Here is a 25434-nt window from a genome sequence, read left to right as displayed (position 1 = left end):
ACATGTAAAGAATGTAGTGACAACTATCATGTATCTTAACCGCCCTACACATACGAACTTACGTGATCCGCACGGTTTTTCTTCACCATTCCGCGCTAACCCGTATGACCTACGCGTATAAAAGAAAAGATATCTCTTCCAAAAATATATAAACATATGCCTGAAAATAACCCGAGAGTAGGGTGGTTAATTTTTTACCCGTATTTTATATTAAGTTCTCAAGAACTATGTTGCATTTATTTTTAAAATGTTTTTAGCAAATATTTTTGCTAAAATGTGAGTTTTTATCATCCTCGTACATTTTGCGATAGTCCCTTATTGTGATACACTGAAAAAAGTCCCGCGGTCTGATGTTTTAAAATCTATATTGGAGAATTACTATTTTTGGTTGAGATTTATTTCTTTCAAACCCTTATCCGCACCCCAATGGTGCATAGGGCACTACACTATACAAACACAGTGTAATCTTGATCGTTAACACATGAAGGAAAGGTGATCAGCCCTCCGCTTCAGGTACCAGTCCAAGGTAATATTGAATAAATATTAGAGAGAAAAAAATCACTTATATTTATTTGACCCCCCCTGGGAATCGAACCCGGGACCTCCAGAACGGTAGCCAAGCGTACTGACCATTACACTACGGAGGCGGACAAATCTGAGATTTATTGTGGATTTTTATCAAAGTATTCATTTGGGACCACATGTAACAGGTAACAAAGAAGGGAAATACAAATAAAACAACAATAAGTAATATAACAATTTTTATTAAAATAAATAACAATTCTATATTATAACTAACAAATAAATAAAAATAACACTAACAACTTTTGAAATATAAAAATAATGGGTGTATTTTATTTAATTCATCTTTTTTGTGACAATAATTAGGTAACTGAGAATCGGCTACTTCAAAATGCCTAGTCTCTTTAGTAATAGAAACTTAATCTGCATTTGAGAATTGTAAAATACCTTTTGCGCTGCCTTTGCGTTAATACAATTTTTTTTTAAAGTATTTTTTATCTGTCACAGGTAAAAAATGCACACATTCGAATGCAATATTATGTTAAAATTTCAAGCAATCAGTGAATACCTTTAGGGAGATTTAAGATTTTGAGCAAATGAACTTTTAATTTTTTTATATATATATATAGATATAAAGACTATTCAACAGTCAAATAAATTCGAATAATAAACAGACAAAATATTACAAATAAATTTCATGTTATTTTTAATAAAAGTTGCATATGTATTTTCGCTATAAAATAAATGTATAAAAATGCACATAATTCTATTTTCTGCTTAACACATTCGCTGCCCGGTTAGGGAACCAATATTTCACCAGAAGCCATGTTATTTTTATGGTAATATAGATAAATATTTTCCATATAGATAAATATTTTTTAAGAAAAATTATCCATGCCGATACGACTACACTCGCTTAACACAATGCCGAATATGTAATCCAAATATGAATAATATATCAAATACACATCACGCGCTTGCATGTGATTGGATTTTGCTGATGGCACCATACCATGCGCCTGTGCGTGTATAAGGCAGCGAATGAGTTAATATTATTGTTATCAAAACTTACAAGTTTGAAAGTGATCACACTTACAATTAAACCAGTATTTTTTTTGTATATTAAAAGCATTGTTAACTTTGTGGTATGGTAATATAACACTCTCCTTATCATTCATCGTTTACTTTGTGTAATAGTAAGAAAATGTAGACAGTCTAAATTTGACCTGATGATAGAATAGTTATTCCAAAACCGGATGTCGTAAAGTAGTGTTTTCAACACACTATGGACGGGAAAGGTATTTCTACCCGTTCGGCCGATTGATGCTTAAGGACGGGAAGGGTATTTTTACGATCAGCACCGGCCTCATTTCAAGTAAAAAAATAAAGAATTACATATTTAATGTTTTCATATAAATATTATGTTGAATTGAGGTCTTAACCATACATACATAATTATCAAATCCCGTCGCCAGAGGTCCACAAGCGTTAAGAACACCCGTCCAAAAGTGGTATTCCACAAAGTGAACGATGTATGACAAAGAGAGCGTTCTGATAAATATTATGAACAAGCGTTTTAGAACCACTTAATGTTTTTGAACAAGCAGTGTCTCCCGCCCGCTACCAACAGTATATAAAAACGCTTTAAGCGTTTCCCGCAAACAATGTGTTAAATTATGTAAACTTAAAAATTTTTTTTTTAATATATTTATATATATATATATATATATATATATATATATATATATATATATATATATATATATATATATATATATATATATATATATATATATATATATATATATATATATATATATATATATATATATATATATATATATATCGTTGTCATACAGGAGAAAGTGACCAAGTGCATTTTTTACAAAAACGTGATCATTGACTATTTGATATCTTACTAGCTTAATATTGCCCTGAAAAAAATCCCTAAGGATTTTAAACTTGGAAGTATAACGTATTGACTTGTTAAAAATGATTAACTGCATTAATGTTTATTTTCTTGCCAAGCAAAAGTGACTTTACGTTTTGGTATGATGGAAACGTAAAATGGCCCTCCTGGACATTTTACGTTTTGGTAGTTGGTCGCTTTCTCCTGTACGACTACGATATATAATAACCGGATATTTTAGTTCTATTTTTATGAAACAAACCCGAGCATTAAGTGGTTTAATGCATTCAAATGCTTAAACATTTGTTTTTTTTTTATATTTTTTTTTATTAAATTGTCTATGAGTCACACGACAGTCGGACCACAAGATGGCGTCGATCCTTGCTAGTTTTACGATGGCTTGCCAGCTTCCACGAGTGCCTCGCTCACTTCCCAGAGTTTCTCCTCGACCCCCTTATCGAATGTCGCCTTGGACCGGTACGGAGCGCAGTTCCTGAAGAATGTTCCGGTGTGTCCTTCCAGATAGCTCTCGGTAGCGCAGTGCAAAACGCTTTGGGCACCCTGAAATGGGAATTTTCACTTTAATACTTGATATCTCAACATAAATGATGTAGAAGAATATAAAAGTTTGGATATATATAGGGGTCACAACCTATTTATAGATTTGGCATTTAATTTGTAGAACTCCATTTTAATTTATGTACCAAATGTTAAATCAAATACAATTTTTTTTGTACATATTAAGTTGTATTTTATTGTAAAAGAAACACATAAAAACATTAATGGTCTCACAATACCATGTCAACGGATTCTTCCTTTCTCCGAAAATGAATATAAGTATACATACCTACATGCCCCATTAACTATTGTTGTCTCTAGTAAATTATTACTGCACATGTTAAAACTATTACCTAAGTACCTAGAATTGTATAGCTACATAAGGACCTTCAGTTCATTTAATCTTCACATTTGTTTAAAAATGCCATAACTAGGTGAAGCAATTGTTACAAAATTTATTTTTACATGTTTTTTTTCAACAATAAAATGCAACTTAATAGACTCCAAAAATCAATGTTAGATTTAACATTTAATACATAAACTCACAACCTATCATAGGCTGGTTTAAGTGATCACTTTGTATCACTTTGTACACATTTGTAACATTCATCAGTATACCCATGATTGACAACCGCACTACTCAAATTTCAGAAGTTGTATTTCAAAATTTCCGAATCTCACATGTGTTATCCTTCAATTGATTCATTTCTTTCACATGTGAGATTTTTTATATATATTCAGTCAATGTTTTAAAAATTAATAAATAAAATCTACCTGTTTAGCTGATCGCATGTAGAAGAGGAATATGGGACACATCAGGATGAAGTGATACCATCTGAACACGCTCCTGAAATATATTTTTATGAATTTTAAAACAATAAATAATTTATAATTAATTTCTTTCCTTATGAACCTCTCCTATAGTAAGATATTAATAACATTTTGAACCATTGTTTTTAAGTGGGTAAAACATATAAAGAAGAACAATTTAAGTTTTTTACTGACTTATTTTGGTGGAACTGCATTTTATAAAATAAAATAACAATTAAATGCATAGTTTTTTCCACATATATTATATTTTATTTGATCAATGAAAATAAAAGAGTTATTGAAAGGTAAGCAGTGAAATCTAAAAAAAAATTGCATGCGGAAACACGTCTGCTCCCTAGCGCGGCTGTTTACATTCTGAATTTAAATGTTTGAGATCTCAGCCTTAACAAATAAATATTAAAACGGTTCAGCTAATGTACAATGTGATATGCAAGCGCCTACTGGTTTTCCTAGACTACGTATTAACACAGTACACGGGTATGCCAGCAGACTGCCGCATTAAAAATTCTCCCATTCTTCCCCGAAGTGTTTCAGTTTTTTGTCTGACCCAAGCCAATTTGAACTACCGTGGAAAAAAAGTTTCCATACAAAGTGTACTCATTATGCCCGAATTGACATTTCACTACATTGCTTATCTTAACTTTCATAGACACCCACATTACCCACTGAAATACCAAGCATTATATGTACCCCTAGACCTAATAATAGCAATTATTATTAGTATATAAGGCATTTTGTAAATATTTTTAGTCAGTGTTTGATAATGTCTTAGTAAGACGAAACGCGTCACATTTTATCATATACATATATGTAAATAAAAATAGAATTCAATCCAATAACCTTGTTTAATTTTGGATATATTACCCAACAGTTCAATATGGAATTCTATCAACTGTCTTCAGTTACAATAAAAAAGTTTCCCTTCAAAAACCTTAGGGAAAAATAAATATTACAAATAAAATAAAATTAAAAAGTAACTTTGTTTTAAAATCACTATAACTTAATTATAATGTCTACCGGTTTCGAAGCTAACCGCTTCTTTATCAAAATGATTAATATTATTAATCAATATTATTATAATTCTTCTTCTTTTTCTTCTTATTATAGGCCTTGCGGCCTGTTTTTAAGAGGGATTAGCCTCCTGCGACGTCGATTCCCAGCTGTCCACCCATCTCTTTGGTGGTCTGCCAGGGAGTCGTCTACCATGGGGTATTATTATTAATAGTATTAATCAGTCTTACTGTCTAAGAAGCGGTTAGCATATAAATATTACACTTTAAATATTTTATTATAACTTAATTATAATATCTACAGGTTTTGAAGCTAACCGCTTTTTTATCAAGACACAAGTTAGCTTCGAAACCGGTAGACATTATAATTAATACATAATTAGATTAAAACCAATATTTTTAGCTTTTCCACTATATTTTCATTTGACCAGCGACCGGGTTTCGTCGTTACCGACATCATCAGACTGATGGGAGGCTATACAAATTGTTATGTTATATATATAAAACAAGGCAGGAGTTGATAACCATGATTTGATATAATTTTGTTGAGAAATTAATTTAATTTGAGTAAATTTAAGTTTTGTATGATATTAATAATATTTTTAATAATATAGCTAAAAATATTGGTTTTATTCTAATAATATATTAAAATGCAATCCCATCACGAAGTGTCAGTGGAAAAGTCTATTATAATTAAGTTATAATAAAATGTTTATAGTGATTTTAAAACAAAGTAACATTTTAATTATAAAATGGAAAGTCACAATGTTAGTGCTTCAAATATAAATTAAAATAAAATAATAACCTACCTAAACAGACTGGTATACGTGAAGCCGGGGCAGACCATGAAGACATCGATTCCCTTATCCTTAGTTCTCTCCGCGAGTGCCTTTCCGAAGTACACGTTCATCAGCTTGGAGTTGCAGTAGCCGGGATTCATCCTCTTTGTCTTCTTCGTGACCTCCTTATCTTTGGCCTTGACGGCCGCTATGATCTTAGTCATGTTCAGGTCGTCAAAGTTGACCTCCCCTCGTTCGTGAAGAGTGGACGAGAGAATCACTACCCTAAAATAATACATCGGAAAATATAAGCACGGTTTTCTAAAGGTGGGGACTAACCGGAGTCATTTGGTCGTAACGTAACACGTTACGATGCGAGCATTGGTATAGTCCGCACAGCGTTCTGAGTGCATCCATCCGATGTCGGATGCTCGCCGCGAATGTTACGTTACAACGAAATGTGGGGTCAGTCCCCACCTTAAGGGAAATCATCTCAAGAGCGCTTTACATTTTAAAGTAATCTTAAGTATTGCAGTCTTTCATTCTTCTTCTTCTTCAAACCCTTATCCGCACCACCCGGTGGTGCATAGGGCACTGCATCATCTAAACGCAGTGTTATCTCGATCGGTTAACACACGAAGGAAAGGTGATCAGCTCTCCGCTTCAAGTAGCGGTCCAGGGTAATATTGAATAGATATTAAAGTGAAAAAATCATTTATATTCATTTGAACCCCATCTGGGAATCGAACCCGGGACCTCCAGTACGGTAGCCGAGCGTGCTGACCACTACACTACGGATGCGGGCTTTTTATTCTTACAATTAGATATTTACATACAGATAGTTATCCAATACAATCATTGTCTACGGGTAAAAATAAAAGTGAAGGTTTAGAATTAATTTGGTAATTTGAAAAGCTACCACCACATTCTCAGGAAAAAAGAAACTCTTGGTTTCTGTTCAGACCCATCCATTTAAAAAAACTTTTCTGTTATTTTTAAAAATCTTATATCGGTATTTTATCAATCTTCTCTGACATGCATTGTAGCGGAATCATCACACAGATTGTAGCCCCCGAAGAAGACCCCTTTCATGACAAAAACAACTGCAATCACAAGAAGATTGGCACCTTACCTGCTTGGTGCCGCCTTCTCCAGCAGATCCAGCAGCAGTTTCGTGAGCAGGAAGTGTCCCAAATGGTTGACTCCAAAGTGAGCCTCGAAGCCGTCCTTGGTCTTGGAATCATCGCTGATTGGCAGATACACTCCCGCGTTGTTGATCAACACGTCTATCTTGTTGAAACCAGTCTTCACAATGTTAGCGAAGGCTTTAACAGACTCCAAGGAAGACAAGTCCAGTTGCATTATTATCTATGGAAAATAAAACAAATAATAAACATTGAGGATAGCCTGGAACGACTGGTTATGATCGGTAGCCTGGAAGGAAAGAGAGGGAGAGGAAGATCCCCACACGATGGACCGATGGAGTTGAGGCAGCAGCAGGCACCTCGGTGGTTGGAGCGCTACGTGCAGCGCAGTCAAGGGATAACTGGAGAAGAGTCATTGCCTCCACAAGGGTCACAACCCTCAGTAATGAGGAATAAGACGGAGAAGAATGACTCTGCATATGTCGCAATAAAGCTCTAAAACCTTCTCAAATTATTTATTGTTTTGGCGTTTAATTTTTAGAACTCCATTTTAATTTCATTAGTTTGAAAATGCCATAACTAGGCGAAACAATTGTCACAATATTAATTTTTAACCTTTTCATAGCCGCAAATAAATTACGCGGCAGTGCTCAACAGGCCAAGTATTTTTTTGAAAAAAAAAAGTTGTCTAAAGATTTTTTTTTTGTTGTTTTTATTGAATTATAATTTACTTACCAAATATTATATCCCGCATCGATTGTTAGAGTTTTATTCTTGAAGTTAAACCAGTTTCAAATTTTCAGGGTTGTCACACTAAGTCGCACACGCAAGTTTTTATTAAATTTAATATTAACACACAACTATTATTTATCAATGGAATATTTTAAAATAATAAGAAAAACACAAAAAAATTGAGCAAAATAAAAACCCCTGGCGTTCAAAACAATCGATTAAAATAATCAATATTTCAAGTGGTTTGAGTGGTAGCCCTAATGACATCTGTCAACTGTCAGCTGAAAGTGATACCGATAAATCACTTAAAAGTATTTAAAAACTTTATAAAATATTTTGTGACAACTTCAACCGATGGCAATGTATGTTCCGTTTTTGACAGATTGTCAATATGAGTTAAAACTGCGGAGTAATACGTCATCAAAAGTACTGACGAGATATCTCGTCTCTGGCCATACGGGCACTCCGCCATTTGCCGAGATATCTCGTCTCTGGCAACCATCGGGTTAATGTGTTTTTGTTAGTAAAATACAGCTAGGTACACTCGAAAAATCTGTGTTTGATTTAAGATTTGTAGATCTAAGCGGCCTGTTGTCATGCTTATATTACAACATTTTGAGTGTGTCCGAATACTTGTTCACAAAATCTAGATTATCTCCAATTACAGGAGTTATTTTCATATTATTTTTTTGACATCTCATCAAAGATGAAGAAGAATATGGAAGTCTGGGCATTTACATACTAATAAAAGAGTTTCTGCTCAATAAAAAGCTTCTTTTCATCTCACCAATAGATGTCTCTAGTAATTCAAGAATAATGTTTCAAAATTGGTTCATATGTATAGAACTTCCAAGAATTTGACTAGTGTGGTAGTCAATAATGGGTAGAATTGATTAATGTTACACGTGTGTAAAGTGATCGCTTAAAACAGCCTATGATGGTCATCAGCCCCGTAAATGTCCTGACTTCCATATTCTTTATTATCTTTGATGAGATGTCAAAAAAATTTGTAATTTGTTATTATGTGTGTGGTAAAATAAAAACATATAAATACACAAATATTTCAACTTTATTATTTTGTAGACCTAAGCAGCCTGTTGTCATGCTTATATTACAAGTTTAATGATGTTAGTCACATAGATACGGATGTGTGATCATAGTCCAGGTTATCACAAAAAATCACAACAATATTCTTTCGTTAACATTATCTTATCTCAAACAAGAAACATCACTGATAGGTGCAATACATATAAGATAAGTACAAAAAATGCTTAAAAAAACCTTTGTTTCACATTGAATATATGAATTTAATGATGATTTATAGTATTTATGACACTTCATCAAAGATGAAGAAGAATATGGAAGAAGTCTGGGCATTTACGGGGATGACGACCGTCATAGGCTGGTTTTAGTGTCACTCTAATCACTTTACACATGTGTAACATTCACCAATTCTACCGATTATTGACAACCACACTGCTCAAATTCTTGGAAGTTCTATATATATGAACCAATTTCGAAACATTGTTCTTGAATCACTAGAACTTCATTAGAGATATCTATTGGTGAGATGAAAAGAAGCTGTTTACTAAGCAGAAACTCTTATATTAGTATGTGAGATCCGAATCCTGGATTATAATCATACACATGAGAAACGCCAGGAAAAATCTTTTCATTTTTATTATTTAAGCTTATAATTTGACCAGTCATTTTATTTACAACGTTCTGAGTGTGTCCAAATACTTGTTCACAAATCTGGATTATCTCTAATTATAGGAGTTATTTTCATATTATTTATGACATCTATTTAAGATATCCAGATTTGTGAACAAGTATTTGGACACACTCAAAATGTTGTGTGATTTATAGCATCGAAAGGTGAATTGGCAGTACACAACAGAGTTTTTTTTTATTTTTTGAAAATTGTAAAATGTTTATATTCTTAATTTTTTCTCTTTTTTGTGTGTATATTAAAAAATGGTTAAAACAAAAAAAATTGTATTAAAAAAGAACTCCACCGACAAGACACACAAGGTGGCTTGGTGGGTCTCTGCAAAAAAAAAATGTTCTAAATATGTAAAAATTGCGATTTAAATAAATGTATACAAATAAAAAAAATAAAAATAAAAATAAAAATAAAATAAAAGTCCTGGTATTCTAATATATGGAAGTGAAGCATGGAGTTGGCAAAAGAAGGATGAAAGTAGATTGAATGGAGAGGATATGCGATCTCAGTGTAGCAAAATGATGTATGATAGATGTTCAAATGAAATAAGGAAGGAATACAAGGCTGAGATAAGCATTATCGATTAAATTAAAAAGGTGTATTGAGATGGTTTGGGCATGTGAAAAGAATGAGTGGAAAAAGAATGGTAAAACAAATTTGAGGCGAATGTAGTTGGAAATAGGAACGGAGGAAGACCGAGGAAAGTTTGGCTGTCTAGATGTCTCTAGTGAAGTTCTAGTGATTCATGAACAAGGTTTCTAAATTAGTTCATATATATAGAACTTCCAAGAATTTTGAGTAGTGTGGTTGTCAATAATGGGTAGAATTGGTGAATGTTACACGTGTGTAAAGTGATCACTTAAACCAGCCTATGACGGTCGTAAGCCCCGTAAATGCCCAGACTTCCATATTCTTCTTCATCTTTGATGAGATATCAAAAAATAATATGAAAATAACTCCTGTAATTGGAGATAATCCAGATTTTGTGAACAAGTATTTGGACACACTCAAAATGTTGTCAATTATATCTACATATATAAGTTCTTAAAAATAATATTACCAACAATTGTATTTAGTTCAAAAACATTCCCTCACAAATTGCCATGTGAATAGATTCTTCCTTTCCCAGAAAATAAATATAAGTGTACGCACCTACTTACCCCATTAACTATTGTTGTCTCCCATAAATTATTACTGCACATGTTAAAACTATCAATTAATTACCTAGAATTGTACAGTATCTACTCAATGAATTAGGGCCACGCAGAATTTCGCGCAATTTCTCAATTCAAACAGGAATAACTCAGAGAAAACCTTGAATAAAACAACATTGAATTTTATTTACACATGAACACTTTATTACGCTTAAATTATGCATATATTTTCATATAAATATAGTTAGTATTTAGTATTTCCACCTTTGACAGAAATAACTGCCTCAATTCTTTTTGGCATACTTAAAATGCACTGTTTTATCATGTTTTTTATTTCTTCGTCTTCTGACCAAATTTTTTGAATATTTTTTTTAGACAGTCTACTGTCGGATTTAGAAATGAGTATACCTTATTTTTTAACATGCTCCATACGTTTTCTATAGGATTAAGGTCCGGAGAATTTCCAGGCCAGGGGAGCAAAGGCAGATTTTTGTTAGACAAAAATTTTATTATTGATTAAGCCCGGTGGCAAGGTGCCCCATCCTGCATGAAGATGTATGGACCTTCTGTTGGGTCGAGTGTATGGTAGAAGGGCAGTAAAATTCGTTCGAGGACCTGCTTATAGAAATTTTGGTTCAATGTTCCTTCCACGAAAAACAACGGCCCAGGTAAATTGTTAATAATACATGACCATATCATTGTTGCAGGGGGGTGTTTGATTACTTTTACCACACAGGCCTCATTGTAACGTTCCATTGGTGTTCTCCTGACGAATCGACGGCTCTCTGTCACGGCTTCTAACCGGCACTCATTACTAAAGATGACCTGAAAAAGAATGAAAATTTAAGTTTAATTCAAATATATAAGTTTATTTACTAAAATGATATGTTGAAAATTCAATTTAAATAAATACCTTTTTCCAATCATCTACCGAGTAATTTCGATGTAGCCTGGCCCATTTTAATCGATCCGCTTTCATTCGTGGTGTCAATTTTGGTGCTTTTACAGGGCGCCTGCATTTCAGATTTACTTCGTAAAGACGTCGCCTCAGTGTTGATACCGATATATTTATACCCTCTTCTTCCAATTTTATTTTTAATGTTTTTGCTGATGCACTACGGTTTTCTAAGGCACTTTGAACGATTTTTCGATCAGTCTTCGGTGTTGTTTTTCTAATCCTACGACAGTTCTTTCGCCGATTGCTGGTGGCGGGTGACTGATTTTTTATTGATTTTGAAATTCTGTCCACTGTTTGACGAGAAACGTTTTCTTTTTTTGAAATTTCTCTATTAGATAGTATTCCTAATTTTAGTAGCACTATAACACTAGACTTTTTTTCCTCAGAAATGTCTTTACTTTTTCCCATTTTGTCCTTTTCAAAAAAAACACTTGTGTTTACAAAAAAAATTTATACTTTATGAACTAAAATTAAAAATTAAGTTTTTTTCACAAGATACGATAACTATATAACCTCTCTGAACAAAACAACAACCAGAACTCAAGAAACTTCACTAATAAATGAGATAGGACTTTTTTTTGAACTTTCAACTATCTGTCTACCTGTGCTAATTAGGGACCTTTCTCAGAAAAAGGGTTTGAAATTTTGTAAAGGCTTAAACAATCCAGGTATATTTTACATATTATTGAAGGTAATATACATGATATTAGATGTCAATAGAAAACTTAAAGTATTTATGTAAAATAAATATAATAATCCAAAAGATTTCAGAGTATTCAAAAAAATAATGGGTGGCCCTAATTCATTGAGTAGATACTGTATAGCTACATAAGGACCGTCAGTCCATTTAATCTTCACATTCGTTTTAACATGCCATAACTAGGCGAAACAATTGTCACAAGATCAATTTTCATGTTTTTTAAATTTTTTTTTAATAAAATACAACTTATTAGACTCAAAAAATCTGTTTGATTTAAAAATTAATTCATATATTAAAATGGAGTTCTACAAATTAAACGCCAAATCAATAAATAAATAGTTAAGTTTTTTTATTGATATTATTTAATTTATAGATTAACAGGTAGAGACATATTTGAATAAAATACCGTTTTGATGGTTTCATAATTCATGTAAAGCCTTAGATGACCTCTGCAACTCTCTTATCGCAAAAATAAATAAATATAATGACAACATACCATTTCTCCGCCGGATTTCTGCTCTTTCCTGATGTCTTCAATGGCTTTCTTAGCGCTTTCGACATTTCGACAGGCAAATATGACTCGGGCGTTCCTTTTCACGAGGGCTTTAGCTGTTTCGAAACCGATCCCGCAATTAGCGCCGGTGATTAAAAACGTCTTCCCTCTCAGAGAGTGCGTACTTTTGCAGTGTCCCCAAATATAATCCAAATATTTTCTTATGAGCCCCACTGTGACCAGGAGAGGCACGGCTACGTAAACCGCCTTTTGCAGCATCTTGAAAACCTGTAACTATTAAAATCCGTCTGAAACTTTTACAGATATAAATAACGCAACGCACAGGCGACGAGAGAGGAGTCGGCAATCTTATAATGGAAGTTACGTCAAAGTCAAAACCACGGTAACCTAGTGCCGGCTAATGCTGCCATTATTTAAAAAATAAACATAATCCATAGAGAATTATGTAAATATAAATAAGTATATACCTACTCATCCATTAGGAGATTTTTCACAAAAAAATCGATGAAAATGCATTTGATAAACGCAAGAGAAAAATATGCTAAGGATCAAGAGTTGATGTTTTGGCTTTTATCCTGGGATATGTGCGTGCATTGAATGGATTTCATTTGAACCTTCCCAGATTTTTTTTTATTATTTCGTGAACAAAAATAAATAAGATTGAGTATTTTTACTCGAATCACTTACTATCGTTTTATGAGTATGGAAGGTTATATGCAAGTAAAGACTATGTTTATATAACCATTATTTCTACATTTTGGTAAATTAAGAAAAAATATTTGGCCTTTTATTGCATCGTTTGTATATGGCATAAATAAGAAAACTTGCCAATAACTGGTTTAAATCAAAATAAAGAAGTTTGACTACCTTAGATATATCAAGAATAGAAAATTCTGTTTCAATAACATAAGAAAGTGGGTTAGAATTTACCGTCCTGAGGATCTCTTTTCTCTTGCGAGGGGTCATTCAACATATTCCAAAATGCAGCCGACGGCCAACTATCTTTTAGAAGAAGACTAAGAAGAAAATCACAAGATTTATGCAACACCAATATTAAACGATACAAAAATAGGTGTTGATATTGTGCAAAAGTCATAAATAAATAGCTGTCATTTTATCCTACTTCATAATCTAGAAGTTAGTATGTCTGTGGTATCAGTTTCAGTTTTCAGTTCAGTCAGCTGTCAAACTGACGTTTAGTTTCCGAAGTGACAATAGTTTTGGAAATTTCGTTTTTCGAAGTCTAGATTATATTTTCAAAGTGAGAATTATAATTTAAAATCATGTTGTTTCAAGATGAGTACATCAACGCCCCGTGGGGAAGAGTGTGCGGTAAATAATTCAAATTAAAAAAAAATCTCTAGTTTCGTTTTTGAACTTTGATCAGTTTCCTGAATTATAATAGCTAAAACCAGTTACTAAGATAGCATGATTACCTTCAAATCCTGACCCTGTTTAGTATGATAATAAAACACATTGACATTTGAACTTTTTTATTATTATTTTTTATTCAAATATTTATTTGTTAATTGTATATATACAGTATCGAACAGATTGATTAAAACAAAACTTTTCTTATTAAAAAAAAAGTTTTGTTGAAGGTTAAATGGGAATAGAATATTTTAGCAGGATTTAACCCCCTGCCACAAATGCAAAAAAAATATGAAAATTTTCACACAAAAACAATGAAATGTGTTGGACTGGTTGAGAATTTTGCCAGATATAAACCTAACAAATCTATCGGCAATCTGTAAGAATCGGCTCTCCAAAATTGATTGCACTACGGTGGAAAAGCTCATTTTGTCCATAATTCAGGTATGGTTTCGAGACGAAAAAATGGCATCCACGTGCCAAAACCTTATATAATAGATGCCAAGAAGAGTAAAATCTTTGATTGAGCCCAAGTGTGATCATATTAAATATTAATTTGTGATATAACTAATAAACAAAACATTTTACAAAGATACAACAAAAAAGTTTTGTTTCAATTAATCTGTTCGATACTGTACATTATTTATTAATCATTTATTAATTATTTTATTTATCATTTTGATAAATACATACATACATTCACTAAAATGTTCATAAACATAATTAGCATTGTTTTTTGCAGAGACCCACCAAGCCACGTTATGTGTCTTGTCGGTGGAGTTCTTTTTGCATGCGTTTCATATGATTTTTTTCTATTTTTACACAATATACACACAATAAAAGAAAGAAAAAAAACTAACTTCATAAAAAACTAACTATTTCTTTAAACTAACTTTAAAAACCATTCTTTGTTTAACGACTCCATCCTTTTTCTTTGTAGCGCTTTACATCTATGTTAATTTTCTCCATATACTGAATTTCCTAGACGTTTTTACATCCTAGTTAACCTTTCCCTTCCGGTGCTAAAATAAAAATGCGCACCCTGAAGTTGGGCAGTCACTATAGATTAAAAAATTAGCAATTTTAAATCGGAAAAATATGGATATTCATAGCTAATCCCCTTAATTAATTATAAATGAAGTAAAAAATTATAAGAATTTAGATTAATTTGCTGAAAACATTAAAAAATCATCTGGCAACGCTCACGGAACAAGCATAGGTCCACTCTAGTTGGAAGCTCAAGAGCTACTGCCGCTAGCTCGCTAGCTAGCCAGAGAACATTGAGCTTTGAGCTCCTCACGCTTGCACAGTGCAAGTATGCAAGAGTGAGATGCGAATATAGTGTCGCTGTTCCTGCACACTCTTCACGCGCTGTTTATATGTGAATTTGTTTCTGATATTCACAAAATATCTCCGATGTACCCGATAAATTCTGATTATTATTAATGTTATTTTGTAAATCAATGCGTAAATATACTATGGAGGAATCTAAAATCTTAGCCTTGTATTTATTACATTTATAGAGATACTGATGGTTATTAGAAGCAATGTGTACAATGTACACAACACCGGGAAGGTTAAAATTGTTTTTACTTGTTTTTTATTTATCGAACTTATTTTAAAAAAATCTTTATAGAGCCCTTTGCGATCCTCTAATTACTTATTATTATCACAATCTTCCTTCTTCAAAACCCTCATCCGTACTCAATGGTGCATAGGGCACTGCATCATATAAACGCAGTGTCTCTTGATCGATAACACATGAAGGAAAGGTGATCAGCCCTCCGCTTCAGGTCCAGGGTAATATTGAATAAATATTAGAGCGAAAAAATCACTTTTATTTATTTGACCCCCCCTGGAAATCGAACCCGGGACCCTCAGTACAGTAGCTGAGCTTGCTGACAATTACACTACACTTAAGTATTTGGACACTCTCAACATGTAAATTGAATGAGTTGACTTTATGCATTTTTATATCTCTTCCAAACTTATGTTGACTTTTTTTTCTTCTTTCAGTTGTGTCATGCGGCACTCCGGATGGCAAGCCTGTGATATTCCTTCACGGCATGTCGGATTCGGCAGGCGGATTCACTCCTCTTGTGAACAGGTCATTAAATTATCTTTTTAAATGTTAAATCAAACATAGATTTTTTGATTGTTGGGTAATATATCCAAAATTCAATACGGTTATTGGATTAAATTCTACTTTTATTTACATATACATTGAGTGTTTGATAATGTCTTTATAAGACGAAACGCGTCATATATTACTATATACATACATGTGAATAAAAGTAGAATTCAATCGAATGACCATTTTTAATTTTGGATATATTACCCAACAATTTAAATGGAATTCTACCAACTGTCTGCAGTTACAATAAACAGATTTTTGAGTATTCTAAGTTGTATTATATTGTTTAAAAAAAACACATAAAATCAATATTGTGACAATTTTTTCGCCTAGTTATGGCATTTTCAAACGAACATTCGCTGATACCTTTGTGGCACATTTTATAAACTCTTAAATATGAATAAAACACAAATTTTGTTTTTAACCGCTTTTATTTTTGGAACTATTGTTTTTTTTTTTTTAAATAATGTTTATTAGTTGCCTAAGAAAATTTTCCTTGCCTATAGGCACGATATATCGCTCACTCCTTTCAACAACGTCATATATAAAAAAATCATCAATTTTCAGTTGTGCATGTTTTCCGAATGCCCAGAAAATGCTAAGAAAATGTACTATATCCCAGCAAAAGCGGCATATTTTTAACTTAATATTTACCAGGTCAGAAAGTGTTGTTTTTGCATTTTGAAGAAAAGGTATTGTTTAATTATTTTTTTAAATATACTTATTTTTTTTCAAATGGAGAAAAAACCTTCAGGTTTTACCTAAAATGATCTGTTGCACAGTAAAAAGTTCAATAAATGGCTTGATATATTTTTTTTTAATACATTGTATTATATTCTTAAGCTTTGAAAACTATCTCCTGAAAAATCAAGTTTTTTTGATATATGAAGTTGTTGAAAGGAGTGAGCGATATTTACAAGGCATATGTACAAGGATTTATAGTATATTCCGTTTATATATCTTAAAAATGATAGTGGATGTGTATAGTTTTAATTTCTTTAACATACAGTTGGTAGAGATCGGGAGATGCTTTTGAGCGTTCTATTTGCCTACTCTTGGTAGAGCGTATGATGCCTGCAAACATTGTACAGATCGGAGTTGGGTTTGCGGTTACTTGTGATTAGGTTATCTGCCTCTGTTGTGTAATGGTTAGTGTGTTTATATGTGTGGATAAGGGTTAGAAAAGGAATGTGATTAGGTCACGACCCTATTACATAGTATACTAATTTAGGTCGGGGTTGATGAAAAAACTTCCTGCCAACAATGTGTTAATGCAGGGTCCCGCAAACTTTTTCTATTCAAGGTACACCTACCAAATTAAAAAATTTCAGAGGTGCATATTTACCATATTATGGTAATATATTTAACATAATATGTTTAATACTAAATGTGAGCCTACTTAACTGAGCACGGGCAATCAAAATTTGGAGCAATTGTGTTATTTTCACACAACTAGACTTTTTTCCGCGGCACACCAACTAAACACCACGGTACACCAGTGTGCCGCGGCACACACGCGGCGGAACAATGTGTTAATGCCATGATAGATTCCAATGTAAACAAGTGTGACTAATTGATTTGATTTTTACTATATTCTCAATATTATTAATATTTAAAGCATTTACATACTTTGTGGTTATTCATTTTTACTTATTTATTTTTTTACTAAAATGTTAAATAAGATTAGTATATAACCACTCACCGAGATTTTTATGTCTACCGGTTTCGAGACGTACCCATCTCTTCGTCAGGACAATCACTATTACAGCATGCAAACAATACCACCCTTCACCACCATAACACACCATTTACATACTTAAAATTACACAAAATGAACACACGCGATTTTTGGTCGACCCAAAGACCAACATGCACTGAAGTTTTCACCACAGACATGCGTTATGAGCCGAGGTTAAACATGCACTTTTACATTTTTAGTTTAAACATGAGTTTTTACATTTTTAGATTGCCTCGTGGATTTCGGATATTGATCCCAGAACTGCCCGGATGCGGGAAGTCCACTCCCTTTCCTCCCGGACAGCCCCTTTATCTGTACGACTTCATACCGACTCTAAAACTTGTCGTAGACCATTACAAGCTACAATCGTTTGCTTTCGTGGGACATTCCATGGGCGCTCAAATCGGTTAGTATCTCTACCTCAATACTTGTCCAATCAATCAATTAATGTTTTGGTCACCATTCTGGTCTCAAAGGTCCTTCGAAGAATCTCCGACCATTCCATTTATTTATTTAATTTTTATTTCATCATGTATTTATTTCGTCTGTATGAAAGAACAGAACCGTTGCAGGCGGCATTCAGTCTTCATTAAGTACAAATCCAATCTCCAGACAGCCTTCAAACATATCTATACAGTGGAAGTCCGGAAATTCGAACTAATTGGGACTGTGGCATGTTCGGATTTGAAAATGTTCAGAATAGCCGATAATTTTGTAGTACAGTACTAATAGTTCTCTGTGTGATCCAGCTCTATCGATGCAGCTCAAACTGCAATCATTCTGTTGTCGTAACAGATCCATTTGGCTAAATTAATCGTATATATTTGGCCTTATCTAGTGTTGCTGTATTTCCATTTTCCAGGTCTCATGTTCAACGTGATCTATCCGAATCTGATCAATCGCTTCGTGGCTTTGGACTCGCTCACCTACGCTAACGTGGAAGCGGATAACCTCGGCTTGTGGTATAAGATCGTCTATGAGACGTTTTACGATGAAAAGAACTACAAAAGGTTTACTTCCAGACCCAACACAGGACCATTGTACACTTACCGTCAGGTAAATTTTTGAAACCGCATACTTCCTTAATTTTTTATAGCTATTATGCCCTATTCAGATACAAAATTTCATCTCTGTATGATGATTCTAACCCGTTTCATCGAGGTTCCAAATATTTTCCACTTTAACTCCATTTCTAGGATGCTAAGATTGTATAATAATTTAGAAAATACTGATAATGTGACCATCGACATATTTAATGATGGCACGGAGAAACACAAGAGGTCTATTACCGGATTGGCGAAATCAATTTGAAATTGATTTCACCAATCTGGTGGAGTCTTGAATTTTGTACCTTAATAGTTTAATTTCACTTTTAATTTTGACTTCTAATTTTTATTTTTATTTTTCTTATCTCATTAATTGTTACTACCCTTTTTTACAACCAAATTTCTACTCTGAATATACATATATTATGTGTTTAACCTGCACCTTTATTGCTTCTGTAAGCTTGTTGTGTTCTCATCTAATTGGTGGAAACATGGGAACATTCAAACAATTTGTATTGCACGGTATTTCATTTATTGTAATATGTTTTTCATTGTTTGTGAACCATAAATAAATTAAAAAAAAGAGAGATTCTCCTTTTCTAGATATAATGGTATTTCAAAATGTTTTTTATTCAAGTGGCAAATTAATATCGCAACTAATTGCATTTCAATGATGACAAAGTGAGTGAGTGCCACCCGCTCGTTGCTTGGTTCTCGAAACTTTCTTTATCAACTAGTCAAATAGACATCAACTATATTTTTCTTAAACGTATTAGAAGAAACATTATTGATGTCTATTTCATAAAGCATTACATTGAACATATCGCAGGCTCGATTTAAAAATTAATTTTGGTAGGACTTGGTGTGCAATCTCGATTGTTAACACACGAAGGAAAGGCAGTCAGCCCTCTGCTTCAGGTGCCAGTCCAGGGTAATATTGAATAAATATTTGAATAAAAAAATCACTTATATTTATTTGACCCCCCCCCTGGGAATCGAACTCGGAACCTCCAGAACGGTAGCCGATCGTGCTGACCATTACACTAGGGAGGCGGACAAAAATAAAATAAATCAATCACTCCAATTCATAAATATTATTAATTATTGATTATTACAATTTAAATATTAAAAATATTAATAATGATATTATTGTGAATTATTTTTAGGCCCTCGACAGTGTAATGAGAAGCAGAGGGCTAACGGAACAGGCTGGCGGCTACGTCTTGGCCAGAGCTCTTGTACCGGCTGGGAATAATCTCTACAAGTAATGCATGCACATTTATACTAAATGCTTACTTCAGCCTTCTTCTTGTATCCAGTATTAAACAAACGCCTCCCTCTTGGACTCCCACAGTTGTCTGTTGGACTTGAATCTCTTCCACTTTCCTAATGTCATCGGACCATCTTGAATGGGGCCTACCCATGCTCCTGCGTTCTGTTCTAGGCCTCCAATCAAGCACCTTCTTCATCCATCTATCATCAGACATATCGCTCACTCCTTTCAAGAACGTCATAAATCAAAAAACTCGATTTTTAAGGAGAACGTTTTTAAAGTTAAAAAATATAATACAAAGTATTAAAAATAAATATCAAGCCACTTATTGAACTTTTAACTGTGCAACAGATCTTTTGAGGAAAAACCTGAAGGTTTTTCCTCCATTTGAAAAATATTTATTATATTTCAAAAAATAATTAAACAATACCTTTTCTTCAAAATGCAAAAACAACACTTTCTGCCCTGTAGCGAGTAAATATTAAGTTAAAAATATGCCTCTTTTGCTGGGATATAGTACATTTTATGGGCATTCTGAAAATATGCACAACTTAAAATTGTCAATTTTTGATTTATGACGTTCTTGAAAGGAGTGAGCGATATGTGTCACATAACCTTCTTCTTGTGACTAGTATTGAACAAAGTCCATCCTTTTGAACTCCCACAGTTGTCTGTTGGGCTTGAATCTCTTCCACTTTCCCGCCACTTTCCTAATGCCATCTTGTCTGGGGCCTACCCGTGCTTCTGCGTTCTGTTCTAGGCCTCCAATCTAGCACCTTCTTCATCCATCTATCATCAGACATACGTGTCACATAACCTTCTTTTTGTGTTCAGTATTAAACAAACGCCTCCCTCTTGGACTTGCACGGTTCTCTGTTGGACGCGACTCTCTTCCAGTGCAGGCCCGCCACATTCTTAATGTTATCGGACCATCTTGTCTGGAGTCTACCCGTGCTTCTGCATCCTGTACTAGGCCTCCAGTCAAGCACCAATGGACGACAGAAGGTCTGTTGACTGTCATCAAGAGGCCTTCTGTTACACTAGAAGAGGGTTTGACATTTGTGTCCTAGCTTGATTTATGGTACCAATATCCTTCATTAGTATACTAATTAGGGTCGATATGTATCGGGGTTGATGATAAAACCGCCCAATAACAATATGTCAACAAGTAGGGCATATACACATAATGATAAACCGCGTGTGCTATGCACGATTCCTATCACTGTATTTTGATTTAATTTTTCCAGGTTTTGTTGGGAACAGCGCATGAAGGTGCTCCCGATACCGACGTTTTCGGCACAGTACCAACTGGACCTCTATGGCAAGATGGACATCCCTCACTTGATAGTCTTTGCGGACAATTCGGTCAACGAGAAGATCCAGATGGTGAAGCCCCATGTCCTCGAGTGCTTCGTGCAGAATAACCCCAACTTCCGGGCCGCTATCGTGAAGGGTAACCACGATGTTCATATCAACTCCCCCACCCCAGTCATCCGTATTGTGGCTCCCTTCCTCATGGGCACGATCCCTCCCAGAGCAGAGACCGAAGACGTCATGCTGGCTTTCCAGGAGGCGTTCGCCACTAACAATCCTGTACGGATAACATCGAAACTTTGATAAAACTAATTCACTAGCAACAAAACTTTAACTATTCGACTAACGTCAAAACCTTAATTGACTAATTGCTCACTCCTTTCAAGAACGTCATAAATCAAAAAAACTTGATTTTTCAGGAGAACGTTTTTAAAGTTTAAAAATATAACACAATGTATTAAAAATAAATATCAAGCCACTAATTGAACTTTTTACTGTGCAACAGATCTTTTTAGGTAAAACCTGAAGGTTTTTTCTACATTTGAAAAATATTAGGTATATTTAAAAAAATAATTAAACAATACCTTTTCCTCAAAATGCAAAAACAACACTTTCTGCCCTGTAGCGGATAAACATTAAGTTAAAAATATGCCGCTTTTGCTGGGATATAGTACATTTTCTGTGCATTCCGAAAACATGCACAACTAAAAATTGTCAATTTTTGATATATGACGTTGTTGAAAGGAGTGAGCGTAATGTCAAAACTTTAACCTTTCCGGGAGTACAATGATTGATGTCCGACATTGTCTGGGGAGTGAGTTCTTATTACATATTTTTTTGTTCTCGAAATCTTTATAAGATGAAGATAGAAATTATGTGATAATAATAATAAAAATAAATTTATTTTATTTTATGACAAAATTACGTAAAAACAATTACGCTTTACAAGTTTACATCATACCAATTGACAGACGGACTTCAATATTCATTAACATTGTCACTCCTTTCATGAAAATTCGCACTGACATTCATTTACATCTATACTCCCGGAATGGTTAGCTATTTGACAAAACTTCAACTAATTGATTTGCATCAAAACTTTGACTAATTGTCTAACATCAAAACTATAACTTACTGAAGCCCAGTGATATTTATTTCTAAAATGGCACTTGTACTGTCATTTGTGGTTGTATTTAAATACTTAAACCATAGATTATGTTTCTATTTTACCCGCGACAATTTACTTGGAACAAAGTTGTGCGACATCCCCGTAATGATACTGTCAAAGAAAATATTGTTTTTTTTGTCATTTACTGTATAATGCTGTTTTTTTTACATTTATATACTTATTAGGTGCTGTAATATTTTAACTTAGAGAGTATGACTCATTTTCCATTCCTACAACCGCCAAGCGGCTCTACCCAATGATACTATTTTTTATTATTAATATTTTATTTTTAAGTGAAAGTTTTAGTTTTAGTGTTGATGATCAAAGCTGATTGATGTTGATGGTTATGTAAGGTCATGTGAAACAAAAGTATTTTATTTTTTACAAATTTTCCACGTCTGTTTTGCACAAATGTTTTTAATACAATCTTCTTTTAACACATTTAAGACGGATATTTTTTAAGCCTGCAGACCGCTGGCGACATGATTTGAAATTATGTACATATAGTTAAGGTCTTAATAAAGAGGTATATGGTTTATAATATTCATATTAAAACATTTGATAATTCCTTCTTTTCTGCCTCTGAAATGAGGCCGGCGCAGAAGGTAAATTCTAAATACCCTTCCCGTCCTTAATTTTAATTAATTAATTTGATTTATAAGGCATCCGATTCGGTTTGTAAAATGTTTGTTTTGAAGCGAAAAGCCTATATTTAATTACTTATACTGGATTTATATTTTATCATAGCATTTTGTACTTATACGGACTTAACTTTACTCGTAAATTTGTATAATTAGAGGAAGGATTGTATCAACATATTTTTTTACGTTATTTATTATGCACCTCTTTTAACATTTTGAGTGTGTCCAAATACTTGTTTACAAAATCTGGATTATCTCCAATTACAGGAGTTATTTTCATATTATTTTTTGACATCTCATCAAAGATGAAGAAGAATATGGAAGTCTGGGCATTTACGGGGCTGACGACCGTCATCGGACACACAAGTATTTGGACACACTCAAAATGTTGTAAATAAATTATCTGGTCAAATTATAAGCTTAAATAATAAAAATGAAAATGGTATTTTCTGGCGTTTCTCATGTGTGTGATTATAATCCAGGATTCGGACCCCACATACTAATATAAGAGTTTCTGCTTAGTAAAAAGCTTCTTTACATCTCACCAATAGATGTCTCTAGTAAAGTTCTAGTGATTCAAGAACAAGGTTTATATATATATATATATATATATATATATATATATATATATATATATATATATATATAGAACTTCTAAGAATTTGAGTGGTGTGGTTGTCAATAATGGGTAGAATTGGTGAATGTTACACGTGTGTAAAGTGATCACTTAAACCAGCCGATGACGGTCGTCAGCCCCGTAAATGCCCAGACTTCCATATTCTTCTTCATCTTTGATGAGATGTCAAAAAATAACACCTCTTTTAAAATGTTATTTTTTACTCTTTATCTTGTTTTCCTAGTTTAAAATTTTTATAATTAGCAGCGTCCAAACCTTGCTGTATATTGTATACCAACGCACAGACGATACCAATGTGATATTGTTTATAATTTATATATGTGTGAATACATGTACTACTGAATGATGAAAAGTAAAATGTATAAATATGTTACGGCGTAATATTTGTAGCAACATGAACTATGATCCCAAGCGCCTGCTAGGGGCAGGGCGGGGTGTACGCGGGGAATGTTTACGTTATATCCCTTATGAGATGAATGCAGCATCCCCTGCACACACTTGTCATTGTATTGTCATGGCGACCTGTTGAATAAACCGATTGTGTCCTAATTACGAGTTATTATTACCTGTACCCGAGCCCCGTAATAAATATATACATTGGGATCTCTCATAATGAGTAATTTGCATAATTAACAAAAAAATAAAAAAAGTTCTTCCCTTAACGAATTACAGAGAATGGGCAAGTCCCCTTTTTACGACATTCACTTGTGAGCAGCGACATCCGCGCCAGCTAAAACAATTTTTTTTTTCGTTTAACGAGTAAGATAACGTAGTACTAGTAATGATAAGGAGTAAAGTAATTAATTATGCCCGTTATGAAAGGTTCCACTGTATTAATTATATTCTCATATGTGTTAATATTCAATACAAAGAAAAAATATGTCTTACCTATTGGTAGATATGTTACAAACATACCTACCGTAATGTAATCAATACAGAGCGATGTATGAAATAAATCGATGTAATATGTATAAAAATATATAAACATACATGTTTTTTTTATTTTTACCTTCCGCCAAATCCTATGATTTTTAAATAAATAAATATCCTTCTTCATTCTTCAAACCCTCATCCACACCCGACCATGCATAGGGCACTGCATCATATAAACAGTGTTATCTTGATCTAACCTAACCTAACCTATGAAAGAAAGGTGATCAGTTCAGGTACCAGTCCAGGGTGATATTGAATAAATATTAGAGGGAAAAAAATCAGTTTTATTTATTTTACCCCCCCTGGGAATCGAACCCGGGACCTCCAGTACGGTAGCCGAGCATGCTGACCATTACACTACGGAGGCGGACCTCTATATATGCATGAAAATTTTTTTTTCTTGTTAGTTTTACTATTCCCCTGTAGATGAAAACATCTGTAGTTTTCTAAACTAGTCGTGTATATATATATATATATATATATATATTTAATAAAACCCTTATCCGCACCCCAATGGTGCATAGGGCACTGCGTCATAAAAACGCAGTGTTATCTTGATCGTTTACACATGAATGAAAGGTGATCAGCCCTCCACTTCAGGTACCAGTCCAGGGTAATATTGAATAAATATGACAGTGAAA

General features: G+C 33.4%; 3 protein-coding genes across 5 annotated transcripts in view; 2 read left to right on the top strand and 1 right to left on the bottom strand.

Moving 5' to 3' along the window:
* Positions 1 to 11196, top strand: part of LOC148307286 (beta-1,4-glucuronyltransferase 1-like) — a 197457-nt gene extending 186261 nt beyond the window's left edge. For both annotated transcript variants that reach the window (XM_088263719.1, XM_088263714.1), the window contains one exon: positions 11074 to 11196. In XM_088263719.1, coding sequence (XP_088119845.1) covers positions 11074 to 11167 — 94 coding nt within the window. In that variant the 3' untranslated portion in view covers positions 11168 to 11196. The remainder of the gene's footprint in view (positions 1 to 11073) is intronic.
* Positions 745 to 12911, bottom strand: LOC148307285 (retinol dehydrogenase 12-like). Of its 2 annotated transcripts, XR_015837877.1 has the most exons (6): positions 12521 to 12911; positions 6742 to 6977; positions 5640 to 5894; positions 3764 to 3836; positions 2648 to 2992; positions 745 to 2440 (listed from the first exon to the last, which is right to left on the bottom strand). XR_015837877.1 is itself a non-coding variant. In XM_088263720.1 (5 exons), exons 1-5 carry the CDS (start codon positions 12794 to 12796, stop codon positions 2822 to 2824), a joined length of 1011 nt encoding a protein of 336 aa, XP_088119846.1. In that variant the 5' UTR covers positions 12797 to 12911; the 3' UTR covers positions 2376 to 2821. The 2 variants fall into 2 exon arrangements, 1 of the variants encoding a protein (XP_088119846.1); XM_088263720.1 differs by having other exon boundaries at positions 2376 to 2992.
* Positions 12912 to 13729: 818 nt separating this feature from the next.
* On the top strand, positions 13730 to 23808 carry LOC148307284 (serine hydrolase-like protein 2). Its single transcript, XM_088263642.1, has 6 exons — positions 13730 to 13870; positions 15926 to 16016; positions 18009 to 18187; positions 18644 to 18837; positions 19994 to 20091; positions 21348 to 23808. The coding sequence occupies exons 1-6, from the start codon at positions 13822 to 13824 to the stop codon at positions 21715 to 21717; spliced, it is 981 nt and encodes a 326-aa protein (XP_088119768.1). The 5' UTR covers positions 13730 to 13821; the 3' UTR covers positions 21718 to 23808.
* Positions 23809 to 25434: the final 1626 nt, after the last annotated feature.

Source organism: Brachycentrus maculatus, unplaced genomic scaffold, assembly GCF_059751285.1.
Source record: "Brachycentrus maculatus isolate JH-2025_06_01 unplaced genomic scaffold, ASM5975128v1 h1tg000202l, whole genome shotgun sequence".
Classification (NCBI taxonomy): Eukaryota; Metazoa; Arthropoda; class Insecta; order Trichoptera; family Brachycentridae; genus Brachycentrus; species Brachycentrus maculatus.
Note: the sequence above shows the minus strand (reverse complement) of the source record. Positions and strands in the feature narration are given on the sequence as shown.